At 40.6% G+C, this 25,608-nt stretch overlaps 1 protein-coding gene across 2 annotated transcripts in view; it reads right to left on the bottom strand.

Annotated features, from left to right (window-relative positions):
- The window catches only part of kcnj3a (potassium inwardly rectifying channel subfamily J member 3a), a 286,454-nt gene that overhangs the window by 87,670 nt on the left and 173,176 nt on the right, over positions 1-25,608 (bottom strand). The window contains exon 3 of one of the 2 annotated variants that reach the window (XM_073047336.1): positions 17,674-19,375. The exons of the other annotated variant lie outside the window; for it this stretch is intronic. Within the exon in view, the coding sequence (XP_072903437.1) occupies positions 18,780-19,375 (596 nt within the window). The 3' untranslated portion in view covers positions 17,674-18,779. Of the gene's footprint in view, positions 1-17,673; positions 19,376-25,608 lie in introns of those variants that run through there. 2 annotated transcript variants of the gene reach the window in all.

The raw sequence follows: 25,608 nt of genomic DNA, 5'->3' as shown, positions 1-25,608 counted from the left end.
TCGAGGCATTGCTCCTTGAAGATGCCCTGGATGCTACTGTCCATAATGGAGCAGAGACTTCACAACTTTCTGCAGCTTATTTCAATCCTGTGCGGTGCCTCCCCCATACCAAATGGTAATGCAATATCTATATAATTTTATCTATTAATTATTTATCTCTATGGCTAAATTGAAAACTTTTATATCATTTCTTGTTCTATTAACTGAGAAATGCACGCATTTGAAGAAAACACTGTGCCAAGGTTACGGTAACATTGCTTTCTATTTTTAGAGGAGCTTTGCTTGTACAACTTGAGTTCATTTCAAGTCTTAGAAAAAAGCTTTCAAATGGAAAATGAACGAGTAAAAATTGCAAAGATGAATAATGAAGTGTATGCTGTTGGGATTGAACTTCAACTGCAGTGAGCTGAAGGAAGAAATTCCAGATTTGCAGTCAGTGTTCATTAATTCTTCTATATTATAAACACAGGAAAAATGGTTAAAAATAATCTTGTCAGTGCAGTAACAATAATGTACAAAGTATATGCTTTTCTGATGGTAACTCTGAAATTAGTGTAGATTGCTGCTGATGAACTATACATACAGTATTTCAGATGTATCTGAATTTAGTATGTACAGAATATTAAAACTTTTAGGACTATTATTGAGACATCTAATTGGTTTCTCAGGTATAAATGTTGATAACTAATGACATTTAGTTAGTGTGACTTTCTTACCTCAGGTAGGAACGGAGTTCCAGTTTTTTCCTTCAGTTTAGAGGGAACGAGCAGGATGCCTTATGAAGAAAGGATCGCGAGATAGGTCTCCAGAGGATACAAGGCCTGCCTATCAAAACATCTATAGAATTTTAAAGAAGGAAATGAGACTTGATTGAAATATGCATGGATATTGATAGACTGAATGTGGAGAGAATGGTTTCACTAGCAGGAGAATATAAAACTTGGCTCACCATTGGAAAACGAGGAAAATAGCAAGTTGCCCAATGGGAATAGAGAATTAGATGAAGTTACTTCTCCCATTCAGAGTTTTTGCTACTCTTTCCGAAAGGCCATGGATGCAGAAAAAGTTTAAGGCAGAAGTAGCTAAACTGTTGATAAAAAAAATGGTTAATACTTGTAGGTAGGAATGGGTAATTGAAATTGTAATCGGATCAGCCAAGACCCTACTAAATGTTGGAACGTACAATACTGTGCAAAAGTCTTAGGCACAATTCTATAGCCAGGGTGCCTAAGACTTTTGCAGAATAGTGTATTTGTCAACATGGAGCAGAGAGCAAGTTTGTAAATCTGGCGAGAGCAAAGGATGGAGCATCATGGTAAGGGTGTGGGCCAGTTGACAGGGGGTGACATGATTGCAAACACACATCAAGTCCTGAGACACCAGGTAAGGTCATTTGATTCCTAACTATAGGTTTATTGATTATTACAGAATCCTGAAGAAGGGTCTTGGCCCAAGACAACTACTGTTTATTCTTCTCTATAGATGCTGCCAGGACCTGCTGAGCTCCACCAGTGTTTGTGTGTGTTAATTTGGATTTCCAGCATCTGCAGACTTCCTCGTATTCGTTACAGGATGTCTCTCTGGTGCTTCCTGCTCACTCCCCTCTCCCTTCCTCTTTTCCTTAACCTGCCTCCTTCCCGTTCTCAGTCCACAATAGAGACCCATATCAGAATGTGCTATGTTTAAATGAGTTAGTCTATCATTCAAAGGCCTTTGATGGCACCCTGGGTCTCTGCTTTGCCTCACAGGATGTGAGAGTCTGTTCCTTGGGTTTAGCCCTAATCTGGTACAAGTTCTAACCCTGGTCCTGTCCAGGTTTGATATTGACACCAGGCCTTATCCTTGCCTTGCCCCTGTCCTATTTTTCCTTCAGTCCTGGCATACAATGTGGGTACTAATATCCTCACCACATCCTGATCTTCTTCAGGATGTGTCTGCACATTATGGTATTATTGTGGTATTCAGCAAAACAGGCACCATTGATCTTGCTATATTACTTGGAGTAAGCACGTTTTAGATGGGGGAGCAATTACACAGCTTCATGGACAGAATTTGTTATCTTGTTGAGTTTTGCATGAAGCTCTTTTCAAATGAAAGGGATAACAGTAGTAGATTGGATTTAGAATTCTGTTAATATAATGTTGCATCAGATTCTAAACTTCACTTTCCAGCCAGACAAGGATTTGCATTTTCATAACTTTTCTAAACTGCAAGCTCTCTATTCCTTCTGGAGGTGTAGAGAACATAAAATATGAAATATCATGATAACTATTTCTTTAAAGAGAAGTTTATCAACTCTCTGTGAAGATAATTTGCACTGATTTACTAAATCAGTATGTTGTGCTGATGGAAATTAAAACAAATTCATGATTAGTTACAAAGTTCAGTTCACTAAATGTTCACACAATGCATCCTCGGAAAATTGAACAAGTTTCAAGGCTGAAGAAGCAAGTGCTGATCATTACTTGTGGATGGTGCTATTGTATGTATAGTTATGGAATGTCGTGGATCAAGTCCTTTTAAAGTAAAATCCTCAGACTGCTGTGTGAAAGATGGAAATTGCATAAACCCCGAAACAGCTTAAAATTAAAACCTGAGCTAGCTTTTCAGAATATGCAGAAACTGATTGTTTCGTTCATGGAATTCATGGAATCCTGCAGCTAAATGGCATTTTAATTCTGAGGCTTTTTTTCCCCTTCATGTATTCTTCGGTTTTTATTTAGATCCAGTCAGCTTCCCATCAAATGTGGATTTTGTGCACACAGTTAGGAAATTAACTTTATAAGGAACCTCAATGAAGGTGGAAGTTATTAATTAAACAAGCACCAAAACGCACAAGCACTAATCACAATGCTGCAGCTGGATTTAGCAATGCACTGTCAATTTTGGTTTATTAGATTTTGAAATGCCTTTTCTCCTTGTCTGAAGCCTTTCACTTCAGTCTTACTCTTACAAACCTCAGTGCGAACGGGTGCCAGCTCCATCATGAGTTCTAGTCCAAGTACACGACCTCATCATTTTATTTTTTTATTTTTTTTTGCTCTCTTTTTGCACTAGTCATTTAATTTTATATAAAACTATAAATTCATATATGGGAATTTAATTTATAGTTTCTTATTATTGTGCATTGCAATGCACTGCTGCCACAAAACAACATAAGTATTTCACAATGCAAACACGGGGAAATCTGCAGATGCTGGAAATTCAAGCAACACGCACAAAATGCTGGTGGAACGCAGCAGGCCGGGCAGCATCTATGGGAACACAAAAATACAACTGCAGATGCTGTGGATCAAAGAATACGTACACAACATTGGAAGAACTCAGCAGGTCAGGCAGCATCCGTGAGAAAAGAGTAGCCAACGTTTCGGGCCGAGTCCCTTCATCAGGAATGGGGGGGAAGAGAGGGCCGAAGCCCAGTAATAGAGATAGGGGACGGGGTAAGGCCTAGAGGCGCCAGGTGGAAAACCAATCAGAGGAAAGATAAAGGGGGAGGGAGAGGGGATAAGCATGAAAGAACTGTAGAGATAAAGAAGTAGAAAGTTGAAAGGGGAGAGAGGCAGAGAGGGACCTGGGATAGGGGAAGGGGGAGGGAATTACCAGAAATTGGAGAATTCAATGTTCATACCACCAGGCTGGAGGCTACCCAGATGGTAGATGAGGTGTTGCTCCTCCAACCTGAGTTTGGCCTCATCATGGCAGTAGAGGAGGCCATGTATGGACATATCTAGATGGGAATGAGAGGCAGAGTTGAAGTGGGTGGCAACCGGGAAGTCCTGTCTATTGTGATGGACGGAGCGTAGGTGCTTGACGAAGCGGTCCCCCAATCTGCGTTGGGTCTCGCCGACGTAGAGAAGGCCGCACTGGGAGCACCGGATGCAATAGACGACTCCAGCAGACTCGCAGGTGAAGTGTTGCCTCACCTGGAAGGACTGTCTGGGGCCTGGAATGGTGGTAAGGGGGGAGGTGTGGGGACAGGTGTAGCATTTGTGCTTGCAAGGATAAGTGCCAGGTGGGAGTTCTGTGGGGAGAAACATGTGGACCAGGCAGTCGCGGAGGGAACGATCCCTGCGAAAAGCTGAGAGGGGTAGGGAGGGAAAGATGTGCTGGGTGGTGGGGTCCTGTTGAAGGCGGCGGAAGTTGCGGGGGATAATATGTTGGATCCGGAGGCTGGTGGGGTGGTAGGTGAGGACAAGGGGAACCTGTCCCTGTTGTGGTGATGGGAGGATGGGGTGAGGGCTGAAGTGCGGGAATTGGAGGAGATGCGGGTGAGGGCATCTTTGATGACGCCAGAAGGGAAACCACGATCCTGAAAAAAAGAGGACATTTGAGAAGCATCTATAGGAAGAAGTACAGTCGACGTTTCAGACCAAGACCCTTCCTGACAATATTTCACAATATATGTATGCCAGTGATATTACACCTGACTCTGATGCTCAGCTTGGGTCCAGGTCAATATAGTATTAAATATAACCCAGGCCACTTGTTTCAAGGTTTAAGAAAAATAGTATGGTGGCAGCCAGGAAATATGCACCCATAAGGCAGTCTAGCTATTTAGAAATTAAAGCAATCATCAAACCACACATGAAACTTTATTTAACTTTTACTGGATTATGTTAGTTCAAGAGAATTTAGGACTGCCCTTAGAGGACCGTGGGCCAGGTGTGCACTTCCTCTCTCCTTATGGAAACACCTATTCCTCCTATTCTGACTTTTGGTTAGGAACCAAGCAAATTTGCCCATAATTATTGGAGGAATTCTAAAAAATACTGGAGGAACTCAGCAGGCCAGGCAGCATCTTTGGAAAAGAGTAAACAGTTGACTTCTGGGGCTGAGACCCTTTATCAGGACCTGATGAGGGGTGTCGAATCGAAACAATGACTGTTTACTCTTTTCTATAGATGCTGCCTGACCTGCTGAGTTCCTTCTGCATTTTGTAAGTGTTGCCTTGGATTTCCAGCATCCGCTCATTTTCTTGTGTTTATGGGAGTTACTCAGCAAACCATCAGCTGCATTTCATGCCTGTGACAGAAATTCTGTTCCGCTATTTGCTCCTACTCAAATATATCTGATTCCTTCATCTTCTTCAAGTGGCTCTGAAAATTATCTGAAAAATTGGACTTCTGGTATGGAAATAGCACATGGTTTTCAAAGTTCAAAGTAAATTTATTATTGAAGTACATATATTTCACTAAATGCTGCCTTGAGATTAATTTTCTTGCTGACATTACAGGAAAAAAGAAACAGCTGTATTTTGTAAAAAAAAAACCATTATGACGAGCCAAAACAACCAATGTCCCTATATGTTATTTGATAACAAATCCCAGGATGACTTTCACTGATTAGTTGTCGTTCCTAACAATGCCACAAATGTTCTTGGGTAAACTATTTAAATCATTGTGCTTTGGGGGTGCACTATTGATGGTTTTTATAGCCATGTGAGTTTACTGAATAAAGTTTTTTTGTGTGCCAGTTATATTCCATACCTTGGCTTTGGTTCTCATCAGTAGTTATAGGCAAGTGAGCCCAACAAATTGGCAATGAGGTGCCATATGTTATTCACATGGCAATTCCAGCAGAAGACTTTCATATAACTCTACAATAGCAGCAAGCTCAATTTGAGGCGGCCCTGATGAAGTTAGTTGAAACGTCAACGACCAAGTTATCAGTGAGTCCAACGACGTCAGTGTCAAACACTGAACAAAACACATGTAATTCAGTTGTTGCATCCGTTACCAACTTCCAGTCTGATGCCACTTCAGGAGTTACATTCGAAACCTGGTTCAAACATTACAAAGATACAGTATCTTCCAGTCAAGACAGCTCAAGGATGGTATATACACTTTGCTGTTGAAACATGAGTGTTAATTCAGCTTCATCCTGCGTGACCTATCATGTGACAAAGTTGTCCAACAGTTAACAAACATTTTTTGAGAGCAGTGATCTCTCTTCAGTGCTCGCTATTATTCCCTAAGACTTGTTAAACATGAGGCCGATGATTTCATTACATATGCTGGAGTCGTCAGTTGTAAATGTGAAAAGTTCAAGCTCGGTATCATGACTGAAAGTCTTATTTTTATTTGCAGACTTCAGGTGATGCTGACAGCTCCTGGCCAGATTGGAATAGGACTCTGCAAGGTGTTAGCCATTGATCAGCCTGAAACACCATTCCAACCTGTTCAAACCGGACCGTGTCACAGCACTGTCCAATGCCCCAGACATCTTCACTCAGCATGTCTCCAAGGGGCCAAAAACAGCTTGTTGGAACAGTGGCATCCTTGAGCCAAGAACCATGGAGCACTTTCCCTGTACGTTTGACAATCTGACCTGGCACCCGGCAATCTTGCCCATTGCAGTGCTGTCTGGAAGAAATTGCTAATACAAGAAACACATTTGCAGCAAATGGCAATGCTGTCCCAATGGCTTCTTTGTCCCAAAGAAGGCTTTTGCCATTCTTCACTGTCTTCTAGGTGAGTGAAACACAAGGGCAAGAAGTTTCAAAAGCCACCAAAATCTACCAAGGTTTAACGACAACATTCAAAGTTGAGCTCACCACCAGCAGGTGATATGTCAACATATTTAGCAATAATCAGTTAGTCAAGGTACAACTTGATACAGCGTCAGGGCAGACTTGTTTGTGGTTCCCTCAAATGGTCACTTCGGAAATCAGAAGGGAAAGGAGCATCGACTGAGGCTCTCAACAGATTTATGCTGACATACCGAATTATACCACAACCAGGCCTTGAGAGGAAGGCTCCAGCTGAAGAAAACTATGCCCAGTGTTGGATGCAATGCTGCAACAGTATCCGACATCCAAGACAGCAGATGGTCAGGTGCATAAAGGCAGTCACACGGTCTTTGATCAAGGTGAAGTCATTCAAGCCCAGAGCTGCGGTGTGGGCCAGACAGCACTGCAATGGGCAAGATCGCTGGGCACCAGGTCAGATTGTCAAATGTACGGAGAAAGTGCTCCATGAAGTTACCATAAATGAACATTACTGGCATCGCCACATCAACCATTTGCTGGACTTTAATCTCCTCCTGGAAATGTTCAATTTACCCCAACTGAACCAACCACCAGCACCATTGCACCTGCAAGCAACATTGCGACTAGAAAGTGACAGCCTGTGACCACAAAGTGGGCCTGATCAAGCCGGTTGTTCCAATCTAAAATGACCCTCGGCTCAAATCCTACAGGTAATCTGCAAGAGGGAGGTGTTGCACCGAGTCGAAACAACCAATGTCTATTGGTCAGCTGACAACCAATCCCAGACTAACTTTCACTGATCAGTCATTGTTCCTATCAATGTCTCAAATGTTCTTGTGTAAACCAATAAGTAGTTGTGATTTGGGGATGCACTCTTTGAGGGTTTTAGTAGCTGCACAGGTTTATGGAGTAAAGGTTTATTTCCTGTCCCTGTTCTGTCTCCTAGCTTCAGGTCTCATCAGTAGTTATAGGCAAGCAAACACAACAAAAATTGTAGAAAAATAGATGAAGACTGGCAAACAACCAACATGCAAAAGAAGACAAAATAAGCAAATAAAATAATATTGAGAACATGAGTTGTAAAGCATTCTTGAAAGTGAGTCTGTAGATCATAGAATCAGTTCAGAGAAGTGGTGAATTAATTTATCTATGCGAGTTCCAGAACCTGGCGGTTGTAATGCGCTAACTGTCCCTGAACCTGGTGGTGTGGTACCTCCTGCCTGATGGTTGTAGTGAGAAAAGGGCACAGCCTGGGTGGTGGAAGCCTTTGATGATAGAAGCTACTTTCTTTTGGGAACATTCCATGTAAGTTTGCTCAATGGTGGGGAGGATTTTGCCTGTGATGGACTTGGGGGGGGGGGGCATTCACCACTTTCATTTGTCTTTTCCATTTCTGGGTGGTGGTAGTTCCATACCAATCTGTGATGGATCCGGTTAGGATTCTTTCCACTGTGCATCTATAGAAGTTTGGCAAAGTTTTTGGTGACATGCCAAATCTACGTAAGCTTCTAAGAAAGTAGAGGTGCTGTTATGCCTTTGTCGTGATGATGCCTACAGTATGTGCTGGTCCCAGGAGTATGTTAACATCAAGGAATTTAAAGCTACTGACCCTCTCCACCTCCATTGCTTTAATGAGCAGCATTAATCAGCATATTCAGGAGGAATGAAATTTCTGCCTGTACTTCTTGGTACATCAATAATATGTCAATGATAGCTTTGACTCTTCTGTTTTGTCCAGCATAGGAGTATTATAGATGCATTAACTGATACAGCATGGACATTGGGGCTTTAGCCTACTTGCTGTGAACTAAGCATGCAATACCCATTTACACTGATCCTACCCTAACCCGTTTTATTCTCCCATCAGTTTCCCAATGTTCGACTGCCCGTCTACACACCAGGAAGTAACTTAGAGCACCCAGTTATGTCTTTGGGATGAAGAAGGAAAAGTAATTGGCACCAAAGCGAAGGGATGAACTCCACAAATAATGAACCAGAGGTTGGGATTGTATCTGGGATGCTGGACTTATGAGATGGTAGCTCTACCAGCTGTTCCACTATGGTGACTTTCAAAGTGTCCGATCATAGAACATATTGTCATAGAGAACAAAGGTTAAAAATTGAATATAATTTACAATGTATTTATCCACTTGGCTTCTGTGAAATGTTGCAAGAGGGGTGATTGATAAGTTTGTGGCCTAAGGTAGAAGGAGTCAATTTTAGAAAACCTAGTCCATTTATTTTTCAACATTGTCCCCTCCTACATTTACACACTTAGTCCAGCGGTCGTGGAGCATGCGGATCTTGGACCTCCAGAAAGTGTCCACAGCAGCGGTGATTGATACGTTCGTGGCCTAAGTTAGAAGGGGATGAGTTATACAGCTCTTGTTACATGCACATGCAGTTCAACTCTTTGAGTGATTATGCAGAAAGTTTGAAGTTAATTACTCAACTCCTTCTACCATAGGCCACGAACTTATCAATCACTCCTGATGTTATTAACTGAGAAGTTATTAACTTCAAATTTTCTTCATATTCACTCAATGAGTTGAACTGCATGTGCATGTAACGACGGCTTTATAGCACATCTCTTTCTACCTTAGGCCACGAACTTATCAATCACCGCTGCTGTGGACACTTTCTGGAGGTCCTAGATCCGTATGCTCCACGACCGCTGGACTAAGTGTGTAAATGTAGGAGGGGACTATGTTGAAAAATAAATGTGCTAGATTCGCAGGTGTGAATTGGGATGATGTTTTTGCAGCAAAATGTACTATGGACATGTGGTCGATATTTAGGGATCTCTTGCAGGATGTTAGGGATAAATCTGTCCCGGTGAGGAAGATAAAGAATGGTAGGGTGAAGGAACCATGGGTGACAAGTGAGGTGGAGAATCTAGTCAGATGGAAGAAGGCAGCATACATAAGGTTTAGGAAGCGAGGATCAGATGAGTCTATTGAGGAATATGGGGTAGCAAGAAAGGAGCTTAAGAAGGGGCTGAGGAGAGCAAGAAGGGGGCAGGAGAAGGCCTTGGCGAGTAGGGTAAAGGAAAACCCCAAGGCATTCTTCAATTGTGTGAAGAACAAAAGGTTGACAGGAGTGAAGATAGGACCGATTAGAGATAAAGGTGGGAAGATGTGCCTGGAGGCTGTGGAAGTGAGCGAGGTCCTCAATGAATACTTCTCTTCGGTATTCACCAATGAGAGGGAATTTGATGATGGTGAGGACAATATGAGTGAGGCTGATATTCTGGAGCATGTTGATATTAAGGGAGAAGAAGTGTTGGAGTTGTTAAAATACATTAGGATGGTGTGGTGAACTACATATACCTGTCTGGACACGCCCCCTGCTGACTGCTCCTGTGGCTCCTCCCACAGACCCCTGTATAAAGGTGGTTGGAGGCACTGCTCCTCCCTCAGTCTCCAGGATGTTGTGTGATGGTCTCTTGCTGCTAACAGTGCTTTCTTCCAGTTAATAAAAGCCTATCTCTCGCCTCACATCTCCAAGAGTTATTGATGGTGCATCAGATGGATAAGTCCCCGGGCCTGACGGAATATTCCCCAGGTTGCTCCACAAGGTGAGGGAAGAGATTGATGAGCCTCTGGCTAGGATCTTTATGTCCTTGTTGTCCACGGGAATGGTACCGGAGGATTGGAGGGAGGCAAATGTTGTCCCCTTATTCAAAAAATGTAGTACGGATAGTCTGGCTAATTATAGACCAGTAAGCCTCACGTCTGTGGTGGGAAAGCTGTTGGAAAAGATTCTTAGGGATAGGATCTATGGGCATTTACAGAATCATGGTCTGATCAGGGACAGTCAGCATGACTTTATGAAGGGCAGATTGTGTCTAACAAGCCTGATAGAGTTCTTTGAGGAGGTGACCAGGCATATAGATGAGGGTAGTACAGTGGATGTGATCTACATGGATTTTAGTAAGGCATTTGACAAGGTTCCACACGGTAGGCTTATTCACGGTAGGCAGATACACTGGTGAAACTTAAGAGACTACTAGATAGGTATATGGAGGAATTTAAGGTGGAGGGTTATATGGAAGGCAGGGTTTAAGGGTCGGCACAACATTGTGGACTGAATGGCCTGTACTGTACTGTACTTTTCTATGTTTCTATTTTCTAAAATTGACTCCTTCTACCTTAGGCCACAAACTTATCAATCACTCCTCGTATATTTCACTTAGCTCAGAAGAACTGACTGGTAATGTTATCTTTTACCTAGCTGATCAGAAAATTGACTTTTCAAATATTTGAGTATGGTGATCTCATCAGGAGTCATCTATATTTACTTGTTCATTTGATTGCAGCAAAATTAAGCATGCATAGTTTAAATCAGGTCAGGCAATATTTTATTGTGGCCAATTAGTTTCCAGTTGTCAGATTAAAATGTATTACCATTTTGCATCTACCTAAAGCAACACATTTTCCTAATCTGCTATCCTAATTGGAAATTTGTAGCCATCCACTAGGAACCTGATAAGGGTCCAAGAGATTAGGAATATACACAACATTCATACTTCACTTGGAATATTGCGAGCATTTCCTGTCACCTTGCTATAGAGAATATGTCAATAAGGTTTCGAGGCTCACAAGAATATTATCCCGAGATTAGGAGTTTGAGTTATAAGAAGAGACTGCATAAAATGTGTTTACTTTTCCTGGCAGCTGAGGGATGATTTTAGGCAGCATATAAAATCATGAAAGTCTCAGATAACGTGAATGGTTGCAGTCCTTTTTCCCTTAGTAAGGTAATTCTAAAATTAGGGATCATAGATTCAAAGTAAGAGGGGAAAGATTTAAAAGGGATTCAAAAAGTAACTTTTTCCATGGAGAGGCTGGTGATGATATGAAATGGACTGTCCAAAGAAGTTGTACAGACAATTGCATTGATGAGTCCCAACATAGATTGGGGGCCGCTTTTTCGTGCACCTTCAATCCATCCACAAAAAAGCAGGATTTGCCGATGGCCAACCATTTTAAATCCAATCTTCATTCCCATTCTGATATGTTGGTCTATAGTCTCCTCTTCCACCATGATGAGCCTCTCTCAGGTTGGAGGAGAAACACCTCATATTCCATCTAGCTAGTCTCCAATCTGATGGCATAAACATCAACTTCTGGTAATTTTTCTCCCTCCTCCTTCCACCTTCTTCATTTCCCAACACTGGAACCCCTTACCTCTTCTCCTCACCTGCCTATCAACAGCCCCTGGTGTCCTTTCTCCCATTGTCCACTCTCTTCTCCTGTTCTTCTTCTGTAGTCATTTACCTTTTCCACTTATGACCTCCCAGCATCTTACTTCAACCACCCTCCTCCACCCACCAAGTCTCTCTTTGCTCATTTTCCTGATCTACTTCCCTCTCAACCCTATTCTCCTGCCATATCCTGTAACCTTCCATGCCTGAAAGGTATGCCTATCAAACTCCACCTTAAATACACCTAATGACCTGGCCTTCACAGCCCCCATAGCAATGAATTCCACAGATTCACCACCATCTGGCTAAAGAAATTCCTTCTCATCTCCTTTCTAAATGGATGTCCCTCTTTCCTGAGGCTGTGCCCTCTGGTCCTAGACTCACGTTACATATTTGCTTTTATATTCTATTCCCCTCTTCTTCATTTCCCCACCCTGGACCGCTCTTACCTCTTCTCCTCACCTGCCTATCGACTGCCCCTGCTGCCCTCCTCGCCATCGACTCAACCTGCAAATTAACATCTAGGGAATCCTGCACAAGGATTCCGAGATCCCTTTGTCCCTCAGATTTTTGAATTTTTTTCCTGTTTAGAAAATAGTCTATGCTTTTATTCCTTCTACCAAAGTGCACGAACACACACTTCTTGATACTGTTGCTCTGGATCTCCAGCCTCGAAAGAATCTTTTGTGCTTACATTTGAAATGTTGGTGGAATTTATTAATCATAGTCATAGAGTACTTCACCACAGAAAAAGGCCTTTTTGGCCCATCTAATTCTTACTGAACTGTTACTCTGTCTAGTCCCATCAACCGGCACCAGGACTATAAGGGGGAATCTCATAGAAACATTCCAAATGTTAAACAGCCTGAACAGATTAGATATGGCAAAGTTATTTCCCATGGTAGGGGAGTCCAGAACAAGGGGCACGACTTCAGGATTGAAGGATGTCCATTTAGAACAGAGATGCCGAGAAATTACTTTAGTCAGAGGGTGGAAATTCTGTGGAATTTGTTGCCACAAATGGCTGTGGAGGCCAAGTCATTGGGTGCATTTAAGCCAGAGATAAATAGGTTCTTGATTAGCCAGGGCATCAAAGGATATGGGGTGAAGGCAGGCGAGTGGGAATGACTGGGAGAATTGGATCAGGCCATTACTGAATGGCGGAGCAGACTTGATGGGCCGAATGGTCTACTTCTGCTCCTATATCTTATGGTTTTATGGTTTATACCCCTCCATGCACCTCCTATCCATGTACCTATCCAAATTTCTCATAAATGTTGAAATTGAACCCACATCCACAACTTCCACTGGCAGCCCGTTCCACACTCTCAACACCCTCTGAGTGAAAATGTTCCCCCTCATATTCCTCTTAAACATTTCACCTTTCACCCTTAACCATGGCCTCTAGTTTTTGTCTCACCCAACCTCAATGGTCAAAGCCTGCTTGCACTTACCCTATATATGCCCCTCATAATTTTATATACCTCTATCAAATCTCCTTTCATTCCCCTACACTCCAGAGCAGGGGTTTCCAACCTTCTTTATGTCATGGACCAATGCCACAAATCAAGGGGTCAAACAGCCCCAGGTTGCAAACCCCTGCTCTAGAGAATAAAGTCCTGATCTATTAAACCTTTCTCTATAACCCAGATCCTCAAGTCCTGGCAACATCCTTGTAAGTTACCTCAGCACTCTTTCAATCTTATTGACATCATTCCTGTAGGTAGGTGATCAGAACTGGAGACAATACTCCAAAATTGGCCTCACCAATTTCTCACACAACTTCAACATAATGTTCCAGCTCGGTATGCAAAACTTTGATTTATGAAGGCCTATGTGCCAAAAGCTCTCCATGATCCTATTTAACTGTAACCACACTTCCAAGGAATTATGGATCTGTATTCCCAGCTCCCTCTATTCTACCACTCCCAAAGTGTGGTCCTCCGAAAGTGCAACACCTCACAGCCATCTGCATTAAATTCCATCTGCCATTTTTCAGCTCAATTTTTCCGTCTGGTCCAGATCCCACTGCTAGCTTTGATAGCCTTCCCCATTGTCCATCATGCACCAAATGTTGGTGTCATCTTTAAATCTACTAATTCAGTTTACTACATTATCATCCAGATCACTGATATAGATGACAAACAACAAAAGACCCAGCACTGATCCCTGCAATGCACCACTTGTCACAGGCCTCCAGTCAGAGAGACCAATGTCTACTATTATTTTCTGGCTTCAACCCCAAAGCCAATATTGAATCCCATTTACAACATCATTAAGCATTTTGCAAAAAAAATGTGTATTTCAATTGTAGCAGTAAAGTGGTAGTTACTTTTAAGATTACTTTTCAAAAACTATTTCTTTTAATTTCTGTAGATTTTTTCATTATTTTTGTTTGAAATTTAAAGGACCAGCTTTCTTGGGATGTATTATTAATTCAGATGATGTGAAAAGAGAGCACAGGTAGAATAACATGCTTGGAGGATCTCTGCAGTTGATATGATGCTAATTAAAATAAGACATGTGTAGCTTTTTCTCTTCATGTTTTTTAATATTCTGATCCTTCCTGGAGAAACTCACTGTTAAGGACATGAGAAGGTGAAAAGGCTTGAAACGGTAGAATACAAGGCAAGTTTGAAGTTGGAGCCTGTAACAAACAGCAGAGGTTTAGAGAGACCAAACTCAACTTTGGAAAGCATGAGATTGCAGCCCTAGAAGCTGTACAGTTTTGTAGTGGCCGCTGTGACCCAGAAATGATTGAGGATTAAGGAAGCAGAACTTAAACATGCAGAGCATGCAATATAAATGAAAGAACTAGAATACTGAGAGTCCTGAGAGTTTTCATAATTGTGAACAGAAGGGCTGTCCTGTGTGTCTGGACACCTCCTTACTGCTGATACCTACTGCAAGATCTCACATCATCAGTAACTCTGTGGGGAATTTTCTACTGTCTTCTCTTTATTCGCAGGCTGCAGAGCTTGCTTAGTCATTTTAATCGAGTGAAAGTTGCCAGTTATAACTCACCTAACAGCCTTTACAGGAGCTATATTTGGAACTAGGTGCAGGATGATGTCACTGGATACTCGGTAGTGAAAGGTAGTGGAGACAGCCCATTCCATTACAGGAAGAAAACTTTCCTCCCCATTGAGAACATCTACAAGAAAGCAGCACACATCTTCAAGGACCTCCACCATCTATGCTCTCTTCTCACTGCTGCCTCAGGAAGGAGTTACAAGAGCATCAAGTCCCACACCACCAGGGGCTCAGGAATAGTTTTTACCTTTCAACCATTAGACTCCTGAACCAGCATGGATAACTTCACCAACCTCAACAATAAACTGATTCCAGTACCTATGGATTCACTTTCAAGGACTCGCCAACTCATGTTATCAATATTATTTAATACTTGTTTATTATTATTACTTTTTTTGTATTTACTCATTTTGTCTTCTTTTTTGCACATTGGTCTTTGTGTGTAGTTGTCATGCTTTCAGTGTTTCTTTGTACCTGTCGTGAATGCCTGCAAGAAAATGAACCTCAGTGTAGTAGATAGTGACATATAATACTTCGATAACAAATTTGCTTTGACTGCCACTATCAACCACACACTGGGGTGGACTGTTCAGCCTTAAATTTCCTAAACCAATTTACCAGATTGTTAACCAAACAGGGATTGATCTGTAGCATGTTCCAACATTTACAAAACACCACTAATATGTAAATTGTGCATTAAGGAGTATAGAGGAAGTACAACATGATGCATTGTTTGGTCAGGGAGTTGGCTGCAGTTACAAAGTTTGGTGTCTGAATATGCTGCTACTCTTACGTACCATCCATTTTCAAGCACAAAGTGGCTGATTTTGAGATTGGATAATCCTTTAGAATTGTTTATATTAGCTAGAATCCCTATGAAAGCTTTTTTCTGATTTTCACTGGTACCAATGGAAACGTAAACTAAAAGATGTCTGCAATTTGAGGACATGTACACTACTTATCACTCAGTAGTTGCTATCAATTAGAGCTAGTTATTGTAAAAGAAATGCCATTTTGGGATCATGGGCCACTGACATCTGAAGGGAGGTTTGGGAGATAAACCTTTGGAAAAATCAAAATAAAGCATAATTCTATAAACCAGTGATATTTGGTTTAATGAAATGAATGAACGCTGATTTATTCTTAAAAGGAAAAAAAATTACAAATCTGCATTTGATCAGCATCATTGTATGGTCATAATTTATGCAAATAATATAAGCAAAAATGTCTTTTCTTGCAAATGAAAATAAATACTTTACAGATTCACTTTATTTAGGAAGTTAAGGATTTAACTCGGAATTTGACAGGAAGGACATTCAAAAGGGAGTAGAAACTACCCTTAGTTTTATGTACCACATTTGTAATCTGCATACAGCATTTAAAAAACATGACCATATCACATATTTTGTCAGGAGACCTAGAATGGAATTATACTCTCCAATATTTATTTTAAATTTCACAACCGAATATGATATGTAGATTATTGTTTTTTTACAATTCATCTGTCTCTCTCAGTTGTCCACTTTTCATTTGTATGTTGTCCTTACTCATGTGCATGTATAGCAAAAGTGTCTTCTGCTTTTTGCAGCATCTGCCCTTCTTCTCCTTGAAAAACAATAGAATAAACCAAGTAGAGATCAAACGTTATTTGTAAATGAAACCTAATCTTCTTTATAAGCATATTGTAGTTTCAATTCCCACTGATAAGTACCCCATGTAAAGTAACCAGGTCACTGCAGAGAAGCCAAGAAATTCTTCCATTTCAGAATAAAGTAGTCTTTGGGGCAATGTGTGGTGGGTCAATACATTCCATGCACGAATCAGATGCTGTAAAGCACTGTTGCATATGAGGCTCAGTATATGTGGACCAATAAATAGGCCTTGAATATTCGCTTTGAGCATGCATTCCCCAGTTAGAGTGGTGGTGATGTGAGGCCTAGGTTAGGGGAGACTGGAGAGACCTTTTGGGTTGGGCTGGGTATTAAAGGGAGCTGAAAGTCTTGATTAACTACTTCAATAGATAAGTCAATAAAGGAGGATGGATGCAAAGTTGGGAAATGGTGGGGCTGTAGAAGAGTCACGTAAGATCACAATTGGATCGGGAGGGGTGGTCTAGCATTACAATTATGTGGTACTTACCTGCTTGGCCTTAATTTCACTGTTTCTAACCTGTTCTGGCCCTTTAACTGTCACTGAAGCAGCATTTGTCTACATTGTCATGAGGTGTGCTTTTGCCCGCAAAGTCTACATGTGTAATTGGGTTTTGTGGAAGCTGCACGCAGATGTATTGTATACCTGTGGTGAACTACATATACCTGTCTGGACTGCTCCTGTGGCTCTTCCCACAGATCCCTGCTGACTGCTCCTGTGGCTCCTCCCACAGACCCCTGTATAAAGGCGATTGAGGCCTGAGCCCAGCCTCATTCTCCAGGATGTAGTGTTGTTCATTCTTCCAGTCAATAAAAGCCGATATCTCGCTTCTTACATCTCAGAGTGAGTTATTGATGGTGCATCAATACCTTAGGTTCATTAATGTGTCAAATGCACAAAAAAACTTGATAGAAACAAATTGAACTCAGTTATTTATGCTGTAACTATCTAATCTCAATCTGAATGACAGGCTTCCCTATAAAATTCTACCACTTAATGCACATAAGGTGTTCCAATAAGATAAACAATTAATTTGTGTCTACATCTTTAAACTTGTATTTGCTTTCAGTGGCTGCCCAAATCACATAATCCACAAAAGCTGTACCATCTAACCAGAAATGCTTACATTCTATGAACAGTATCTGTAAGAATTTGTAATGATATTGTTATTGAAGGCAAAAACTCATTTTGTTTATGAAATGCACTACTGGTAGACAATTGACAACAATTGTCTTTCCTTCTCCAGATAAAAATAATTAGAGAAATGTTTGAATGACAGCATTCATATACATTAGTATTGTTGAAATTAGTTTTAATAGTTGCTAAAGATTTTAACAAAGGTCTGGTGCAAAACTATCATTAACAAAAAAACACTGTAGTCTTTGAAATGAAACAGCATAAACAGTTGAAAAGTTTAATATAGTTTTCAGCTAAAAACTGAGGCTGCAATAGGAATAAATACAAGTATTCCATATTCCTTAAGTAGTTTGAATAAACTGTTTATACACAAAGTCAGCATGCCTGAAGATGCTCCTAGTTTGGTAACATATTTGATTTTATACATTTCAGAGTATGACGCAGGCTGAAGTAAAAGAGTGTTGTTTGAGATGATGAAACACAGACCTGCTGTGCAGTCTTGTTACCATAATTTAACATTCCCATTTTCTTCTTTCTCACTTCTTCCAGCACCACCACATCCTTTGCTTACATACACTCCATAAAAGCAATATTTTAAAACAAAGCAAAAAAAAAGTGAGGCTAATAAAACACAAAACAGGAAGATACCAGATTATTTAAGGCTGAAACTTTGTCAAGAGCCTTCTATGCTCTCTATTGCCTGTAGCCTTCTCTAATTTTGTAAGTAAAACATGCATTGAAAGGACTAGTTTAAAGAGAACATATTACAATGTTATATATGTATTTAAGATAATAATCTTAATTTTAATTTAAAGCATGAAATCAATCTTCAGAAGTTATCCACTCTCACTTAGAAATACACCTTGCTGAACTTTAAGATCCTATTCTGTAATACATGTTGAGACATTGCAAAGTCTCAATTTTATACATTTTGCTACTACTGAATAAATATAAATTTATTATGAATCATGCCATAAAACTATATGCAAAAGTTGCACGTCAGTATTGCATGCTATTTTTGATACTACATGCTAATTGATGCTAATATTACAATGAATTTAAAATGGCTGAGGTCTCGTATCAAAGCAATAATCATACATTTTCACTCCAGCTGTTAAATGAACATTTCATAATACATGTAGTGCTAATGATACTTTGCCCTGTTTTGTAAATAAATGCAGTATACGTATCCCATTAAACTTTGAAAATTACAGTATTGTCTTTGATCAAAAATTAGATTTTAGAGTCATCAAAAGATTCCTGAAGTTACGTAAAACGTTCAGAATTCATTTTCCTCAGTTTGGGTGGAAGGTTTCCCTCAATCCTTGAACCACCAGCTAATTTCTGTAGCTTTAGTGGCAGGTCAGTCACAAGCTGGCTTTTTGGGTCACTGGTCACCTTACTGGTCTTTGGCACCAGTTTTTCCTCAGAATTTCCAGAAACTGAGCTGATTCGTTGGAGCTTCATTGGCAGATCACTCATGCTGTAGACTTTTTCTGAGGTGGTAGAACTCATTCTTAGTAGTTTTTTGGGTAGTTCTTCTCTCCCTGTGATCCTCTGCAGTTTCAGTGGGATCTTGGTACATAGATCATCTATACTATCAAAGCACTCCACTGAATCATTTCTTTCTGGTAAGGTGCCCCTGCTGTTGTTATTAGCTGGGGCCATCAAAGGAGAGGATATAAATAGCATTTCCTCTTGCTCTTTTACGCTATATGGTGGTGTTGGAATTTCAAATGTTGCATGAAATTGTGAGTAGTCTACTTTAAAGAATCCTTCTTCCAGAGAAATAACTGGGAAAAATCGATTACCCCAAAGAACTTCATCTTCTGTATATGATGTTCTAGCTTGGCATGTCATGCCTAGAAAGAAAAAAAAATGTACAAATAAATAATCCTGTTAGAATTTAATCCTGGAAGGAAATAGATATTATAATTATAGACTTGCAGCAATGATATTATCAACTGATTTTTAAATGAATATTTGCTAACAAATTTTAAAAGTAAGGGAAAACAAGCAACTATTTACAATTCATTCATCCGTTAAGTGCCATGTCATAGATATAGGCAATCATGGTGTTTCCATGACTGTGATTGCTCCTGGGAATTTTTTCTACAAAAGTGGTTTGTCATTGCTTTTTTCTGGGCAGTATCTTTATGAGATGTGTGACCCCAGCCATTTTCAGTACCCTTCAGAGATAGTCTGCCTGGTGTCAGTGGTCACATAACCAGGACTTGTGATAGGCATCCACCACCTGCTTCCATGGTTCTCATGATCCTGATTGGGAAGCTAAGCAGGTGCTATATCTTGCCCAAGGGTGACCTGCAGGCTACTATTGGAAAGGAACATCTTATACCTCCTTTGATAGAGACGTATGTCTACCCCACCATATTTACGTACAAAGGGAGGTTGAATACTGTTAACTAAGTTTCTTTATCACAAAAAGCAGCACTACTGAATATACCACTGTTGTTCAAACTCACTCATATCAACATAAATGATCTTGCTTTTTATTTTAAACAAAGCAGTAAGTAACTTATAAGCTAAGTGTCTCTGTTTCCAGGTTTAAAAAGCAGAATGCTATTTTGTTTTAATGAGGCCATCCAAGGTTATTTGGAATGTAGAAGTGGAAATCAACATAGTTCTGGCTAAAGCATTCTGATGGGACTTGGATATGGATGTGACATAAGAGAAGTGAAGTGTATGACTGGAAAGGTGTATACTGTTTACTGGGGTTCCTTTAAGAAATAATGTGCTGTGGATAAAGGAGAACTGGTGAATATCCGCTATTTAGAGTTGCAGAAACTATTTGTTAAGTTATTGCATCAAAGGTTGTGTGGAAAACAGAAGGTTATGGAGAAAATGTAACAGCATAGATGGAAGACTGGCAGGCTGACAGGTAACAGAGTGGGCTTAAGTGGGTCTCTTTATAGCCGGTGAGACGTAATGACTGCTGTAGCATATAGGTCAGTGCTGGGGGCCTCATTCTTTCCACCAGGTATGCAATTGATTGAAATGAATGAATCATCAGTGCAGTTGCTAAATTTATCAATGACGCATGGATCAATTATAAGTCATGAAGAGGACATAAAGAGGCTATAGTTGTATATAGATAGGTTAAGTGAGTAGGCAATAAGCTAGAAACAATAGGATGGAATGTGAAAAAGAAAGGAAATTACACAGTTTTTCAGGAAATACGCTTAAAAAAATCTAAAATTATAAGAAATTGCAGAGCTCGCATGAAGAGAAATACAGAGCATGATTCACAAAACAGCTATTATGCAGGTAACACTCTGTAAATGGGATTGGTAAAGAAACATTTTGTGAGGGTATTTCAATATAGAAATTGAGCAAAGTATTTTTCGATTACTTTGAATATTGCTGAGATCATATCTGGAGTACTGTCTGCAATATTACTACAGTATTACAAAACTGTGTATTAGTTTGTACTGGTTACTGACAGAAGAATTCTTCAAATATACACTGCATGCTCTTTCGATTGACTGTAAATGAACAAAATCAGCACAAACTCCTGGTGCAGATACTGGACTGCCTTCATTGCCTTCCTGCATGAAGTAATGTCTTAATCCAACAATAGATTTCCTAGCATCCTGTCACTAGTTCAAATTTAGTTTTGTCATCCTCATCACATTCCTCGCCTTCATGTTCTCTGCCTTGATGTTTTGACACAATGCTTTAGGTGATTTCATCCTCCATTCTGAATTGTCTTACTGCTTATTTCTTGCCCACAATCACTCACATATTGCACTGCCTATAAAAGGTTAATTTTTGTACTCATTTCCTTGACTGTTGAAAAAGATGTCAATTGCTTAGAGAATGTGGTTCACCAACTTTCCATGATACAATGACTTCAAATATTCTATGATTCCCATATCAGCAGGCAAAAGTTCCAGCTGGACATTTCTCAAACATTCTACATTAGGGTGTGTTGCACGATAGTCAACAAGCAGAAGAATTTTGCTTGACTTCCACTGTAGCTTCATATCCAACACATCAACCATTTCTTAAAACTTTTGGAAATCATCCACACTTTCTGATTAGCATAATACTTAATTGGTAAGATATCCATTCTTAGCCCGTTAATGCTTTCTTGACGTAAAGGGTATTTGCACAATGTAACACAGTTTTGCAATCCATTGTTTTCTTTGAACATGATAGTGTTGCATATTGGTAGCAAAGGGAACCTTCCGACATGGAATAATAAAAAAAAGGACTGTTTCATCAGTGTTGTAGATAAAACTTCTACAGATGTATCATGGAGAGCATTCTGACAGGCTCGTGGGGGTGGGGGTGGGGGGCAGCTACAACACAGGATCGAAAGTACAGCACATTACAGGCCACAATGTTGAGCCGACCCCTAAACCCTGCCTCCCATATAACCCCCCACCTTAAAATTCCTCCCTATACCTGTCTAGTAGTCTCTTAAATTTCACTAGTGTATCTGCCTCCACCACTGACTCAGGCAGTGCATTCCATGCACCAACCACTCTCTGAGTAAAAAACCTTCCTCTAATATCCCCCTTGAACTTCCCACCCCTTACCTTAAAGCCATGTCCTCTTGTACTGAGCAGTGGTGCCCTGGGGAAGAGGTGCTGGCTGTCCACTCTGTCTATTCCTCTTAATATCTTGTACACCTCTATCATGTCTCCTCTCATCCTCCTTCTCTCCAAAGAGTAAAGCCCTAGCTCCCTTAATCTCTGATCATAATCCATACTCTCTAAACCAGGCAGCATCCTGGTAAATCTCCTCTGTACCCTTTCAAATGCTTCCTCATCCTTCCTATAGTGAGGCAACCAGAACTGGACACAGTACTCCAAGAGTGGCCTAACTAGAGTTTTATAGAGCTGCATCATTACATCGCGTCTCTTAAGCTCTATCCCTCGATTTATGAAAGCTAACACCCCATAAGGTTTCTTAACTACCCTATCTACCTGTGAGGCAACTTTCAGGGATCTGTGGACATGTACCCCCAGATCCCTCTGTTCCTCCACACTACCAAGTATCCTGCCATTTACTTTGTACTCTGCCTTGGAGTTTGTCCTTCCAAAGTGTACCACCTCACACTTCTCCAGGTTGAACTCCCATCTGCCACTTCTCAGCCCACTTCTGCATCCTATCAATGTCCCTCTGCAATCTTCGACAATCCTCTACACTATCTACAACACCACCAACCTTTGTGTTGTCTGCAAACTTGCCAACCCACCCTTCTACCCCCACATCCAGGTCGTTAATAAAAATCACAAAAAGTAGAGGTCCCAGAACAGATCCTTGTGGGACACCACTAATCACAACCCTCCAATCTGAATGTACTCCCTCCTCCACCATGACCCTCTGCCTTCTGCAGGCAAGCCAATTCTGAATCCACCTGGCCAAACTTCCCTGGATCCCATGCCTTCTGACTTTCTGAATAAGCCTACTGTGTGGGACCTTCCTGTAGAAGCTACAGGAATTTGTAAAATTAATCAGCTCCATTATGGACATTGGCTTCAGTACTATCCAAGACATCTTGAAGGAGAGGTTACTCAGAACAGTGGTGTCCATTATTAAGGACCCCCATTACCCAGGACATGTCCTCTTCTCATTGTTACCGATAGTAAGGAGGTACAGAAGTCTGCACACACTCAGCAATTCCTGAACAGTTTCTTCCCCTCTGCTATCCAATTCCTAAATTAAAGTTCCTAAAATGGACATTACCTCCCTTTTTTAAATACCATTTCTGTTTCTGCACTATTTTTAACTATTTAATATACATACATATTTACTGTAATTGACATTCAGATTTTTCTATATTATCATGTATTGCACTGTACGACTGCCTCTAAGGTAATTCATTTCACAACAGATGCGGGCGATATTAAACCTGATTCTGATCATCTGCACAATATTTTTGATGCAACTCAGGGAATTTTGTAGAGTTCCAAGTTTCTGTACTTGCATACCTTTCTTCTTCTGTCTTCTGTCTTGAATTTAAAGTGGTGCCTACATTTCCAATGAGACAATCAACCATCTGTTGCTTTAAAATCTTCATGACTTAGCTTCTTAGCTAGTTCCTCTGAGTTGTGCTTTTTTTTTAACATTGGTCCACTGACATGCACACCTCGTCCGGTTAGAATGGAAAACCATTGTTGAGGGCCTCCTCAACATCTCGATGCTTACCTTCACGTTTTTGTTTTCGTGATGTTCCCTGTTGTCCCTCACGTGATTCCCATTCTTCTCGCACTTTATCTGGCTGAAGCATCAGGTGTGCAATTGTAGATCTCTGCACTGTAGTTAATGCTGCCAGCTGGCAATGAGTGGTTTAGGCAAATGGCTTTTAATTTTGTTCAGTAGGGTCATTTTATTCCGGCTAGGGTCAAATCTTTAAGTGCTATCTTGGTAAGGGTCAACATTTTTTAAAAAATTATCAAAATTCACTGGTGTTTGAAGTGGCGCCCATCAGTCTAAATGGGCAACTGACACAACTGTTGACTGTAAACACATTGTGGTCTCTAATGGCCACACAAGTGCACTTGACTGACTCTCCTGACCCAATTAAGCAGCATAGGGTCCCAAAGAAGCTAAGGGAATCCCAGCTGTTTTCTTGATTTGTTTTTGTTCTTTAAGAGTTATCCCAAATAAGCATCTGCCCTAATTAACCGATGGTCCAATTAACTGGAATCCACTGGAAATGACATTAAATAATCTTGAAACTGATTGATCAGGTTGGCTAATGAAGAAAAGCTAGATAAATAAATTTATATGTTTAAGAGGTATTTAGTAGCTACATAAGTAGGACAGCTGTAGAAAGACAATGTATGATCCTAATATGATCAGATATGATTAGTGTAGCTATGCAAAGAGATTGGTGTAGAGGTAGTGTGCAGTATGACCCTATATAAGATGCTGAGAAACTTTGATAAAGTCTATATGAAAGTATGTTTAGTCTTGTGGAAGAATCTACAACTTGGCTTCACTTTTTAGAAATATAAAGATCATTCGTTTAAAGAAAAAAAAAGAATGAGGAGTTTCTTTCCTGCCACGCAGAGTCAGGTGTCTTCAGAACTCTCTAGTCTTACGAGGAATAGAAATACAGCTACAGTTTTCTCTATCCAACCAGTATGCAAAAGACAACAAAATATAAAAATACAAAAAGATAGAAATAATAATTAATAAATTAGCAGTAAATATTAAGAGCATGAGATGAAGAGTACTAGAAAGTGAGTCCATACGTTGTGGGAGCATTTCAATGATGCAGCAGTGAAGTTATTCCCTTTTGCTCAAGAGCCTCCTGGTTGAGCAGTAGTAACTGCTGCTGAACCTGGTGGAGTGAGTCCTGAGGCTCCTGTACCTTCCTCCTGATGCCAGCAGTGAGAAGAGAGCTTGTCCTGTGTGTTGGGGGTTCATAATGATCGATGCTGCTTTTCTGTGGTAGTTTTTCATATAAATGTACTCAATGGTGGGGAGGGCTTTATCTGTGATGGACAGGGCCATAGCCATAACTTTGTAGGATCTTCCATTCAAGGGCATTTTGTTTTCCATACCAGGCTATGATACAGCCAGTCAATATACTCTTCACCACACATCTATGGAAGTGTGTCAAAGTTTCAAATGTCATGCCAAATCTTCGCAAACTCCTATGGAAATGGTGGTGTTTCCACACTTTCTTCATAGTTGCACTTAAGTTCTAGACCCAGGACATGTCCTTTAAAATGATAACACTGAGGATTTGTAAGTTACTGACCATCTCCATCTCTAACCCTCTGATGAGGACTGGATCACGGACCTCTGGTTTCCCTCTCCTAGTCAATAATCAGCTCCTTGGTCTTGCTAATATTGAGTAAGAAGTTGTTGTTATGGCACCACTCAGCCAGATTTTCAATCTCCTTCCTATATGCTGATTCATCACCGCCTTTGATTCGGCCTACGCCAGTGGTGTCAACAGCAAACTTGAATACAGCATTAAAGCTATGCTTAGCTACACAGTCATAAAGAGAGTAGAGCAGGGAGCTAACACACAGATTTGTGGTACCCTTTTGCTGCTGTTGATTGTGAAGGAAATGTTGCCAATCTGCACTGACTAGGTTCTGCAAGTGAG

This window comes from Hemitrygon akajei, chromosome 5 (assembly GCF_048418815.1).
Source record: "Hemitrygon akajei chromosome 5, sHemAka1.3, whole genome shotgun sequence".
Classification (NCBI taxonomy): domain Eukaryota; kingdom Metazoa; phylum Chordata; class Chondrichthyes; order Myliobatiformes; family Dasyatidae; genus Hemitrygon; species Hemitrygon akajei.
The sequence above is the reverse complement of the archived record's forward strand: the minus strand, read 5'-3'. Positions and strand labels throughout refer to the sequence as shown.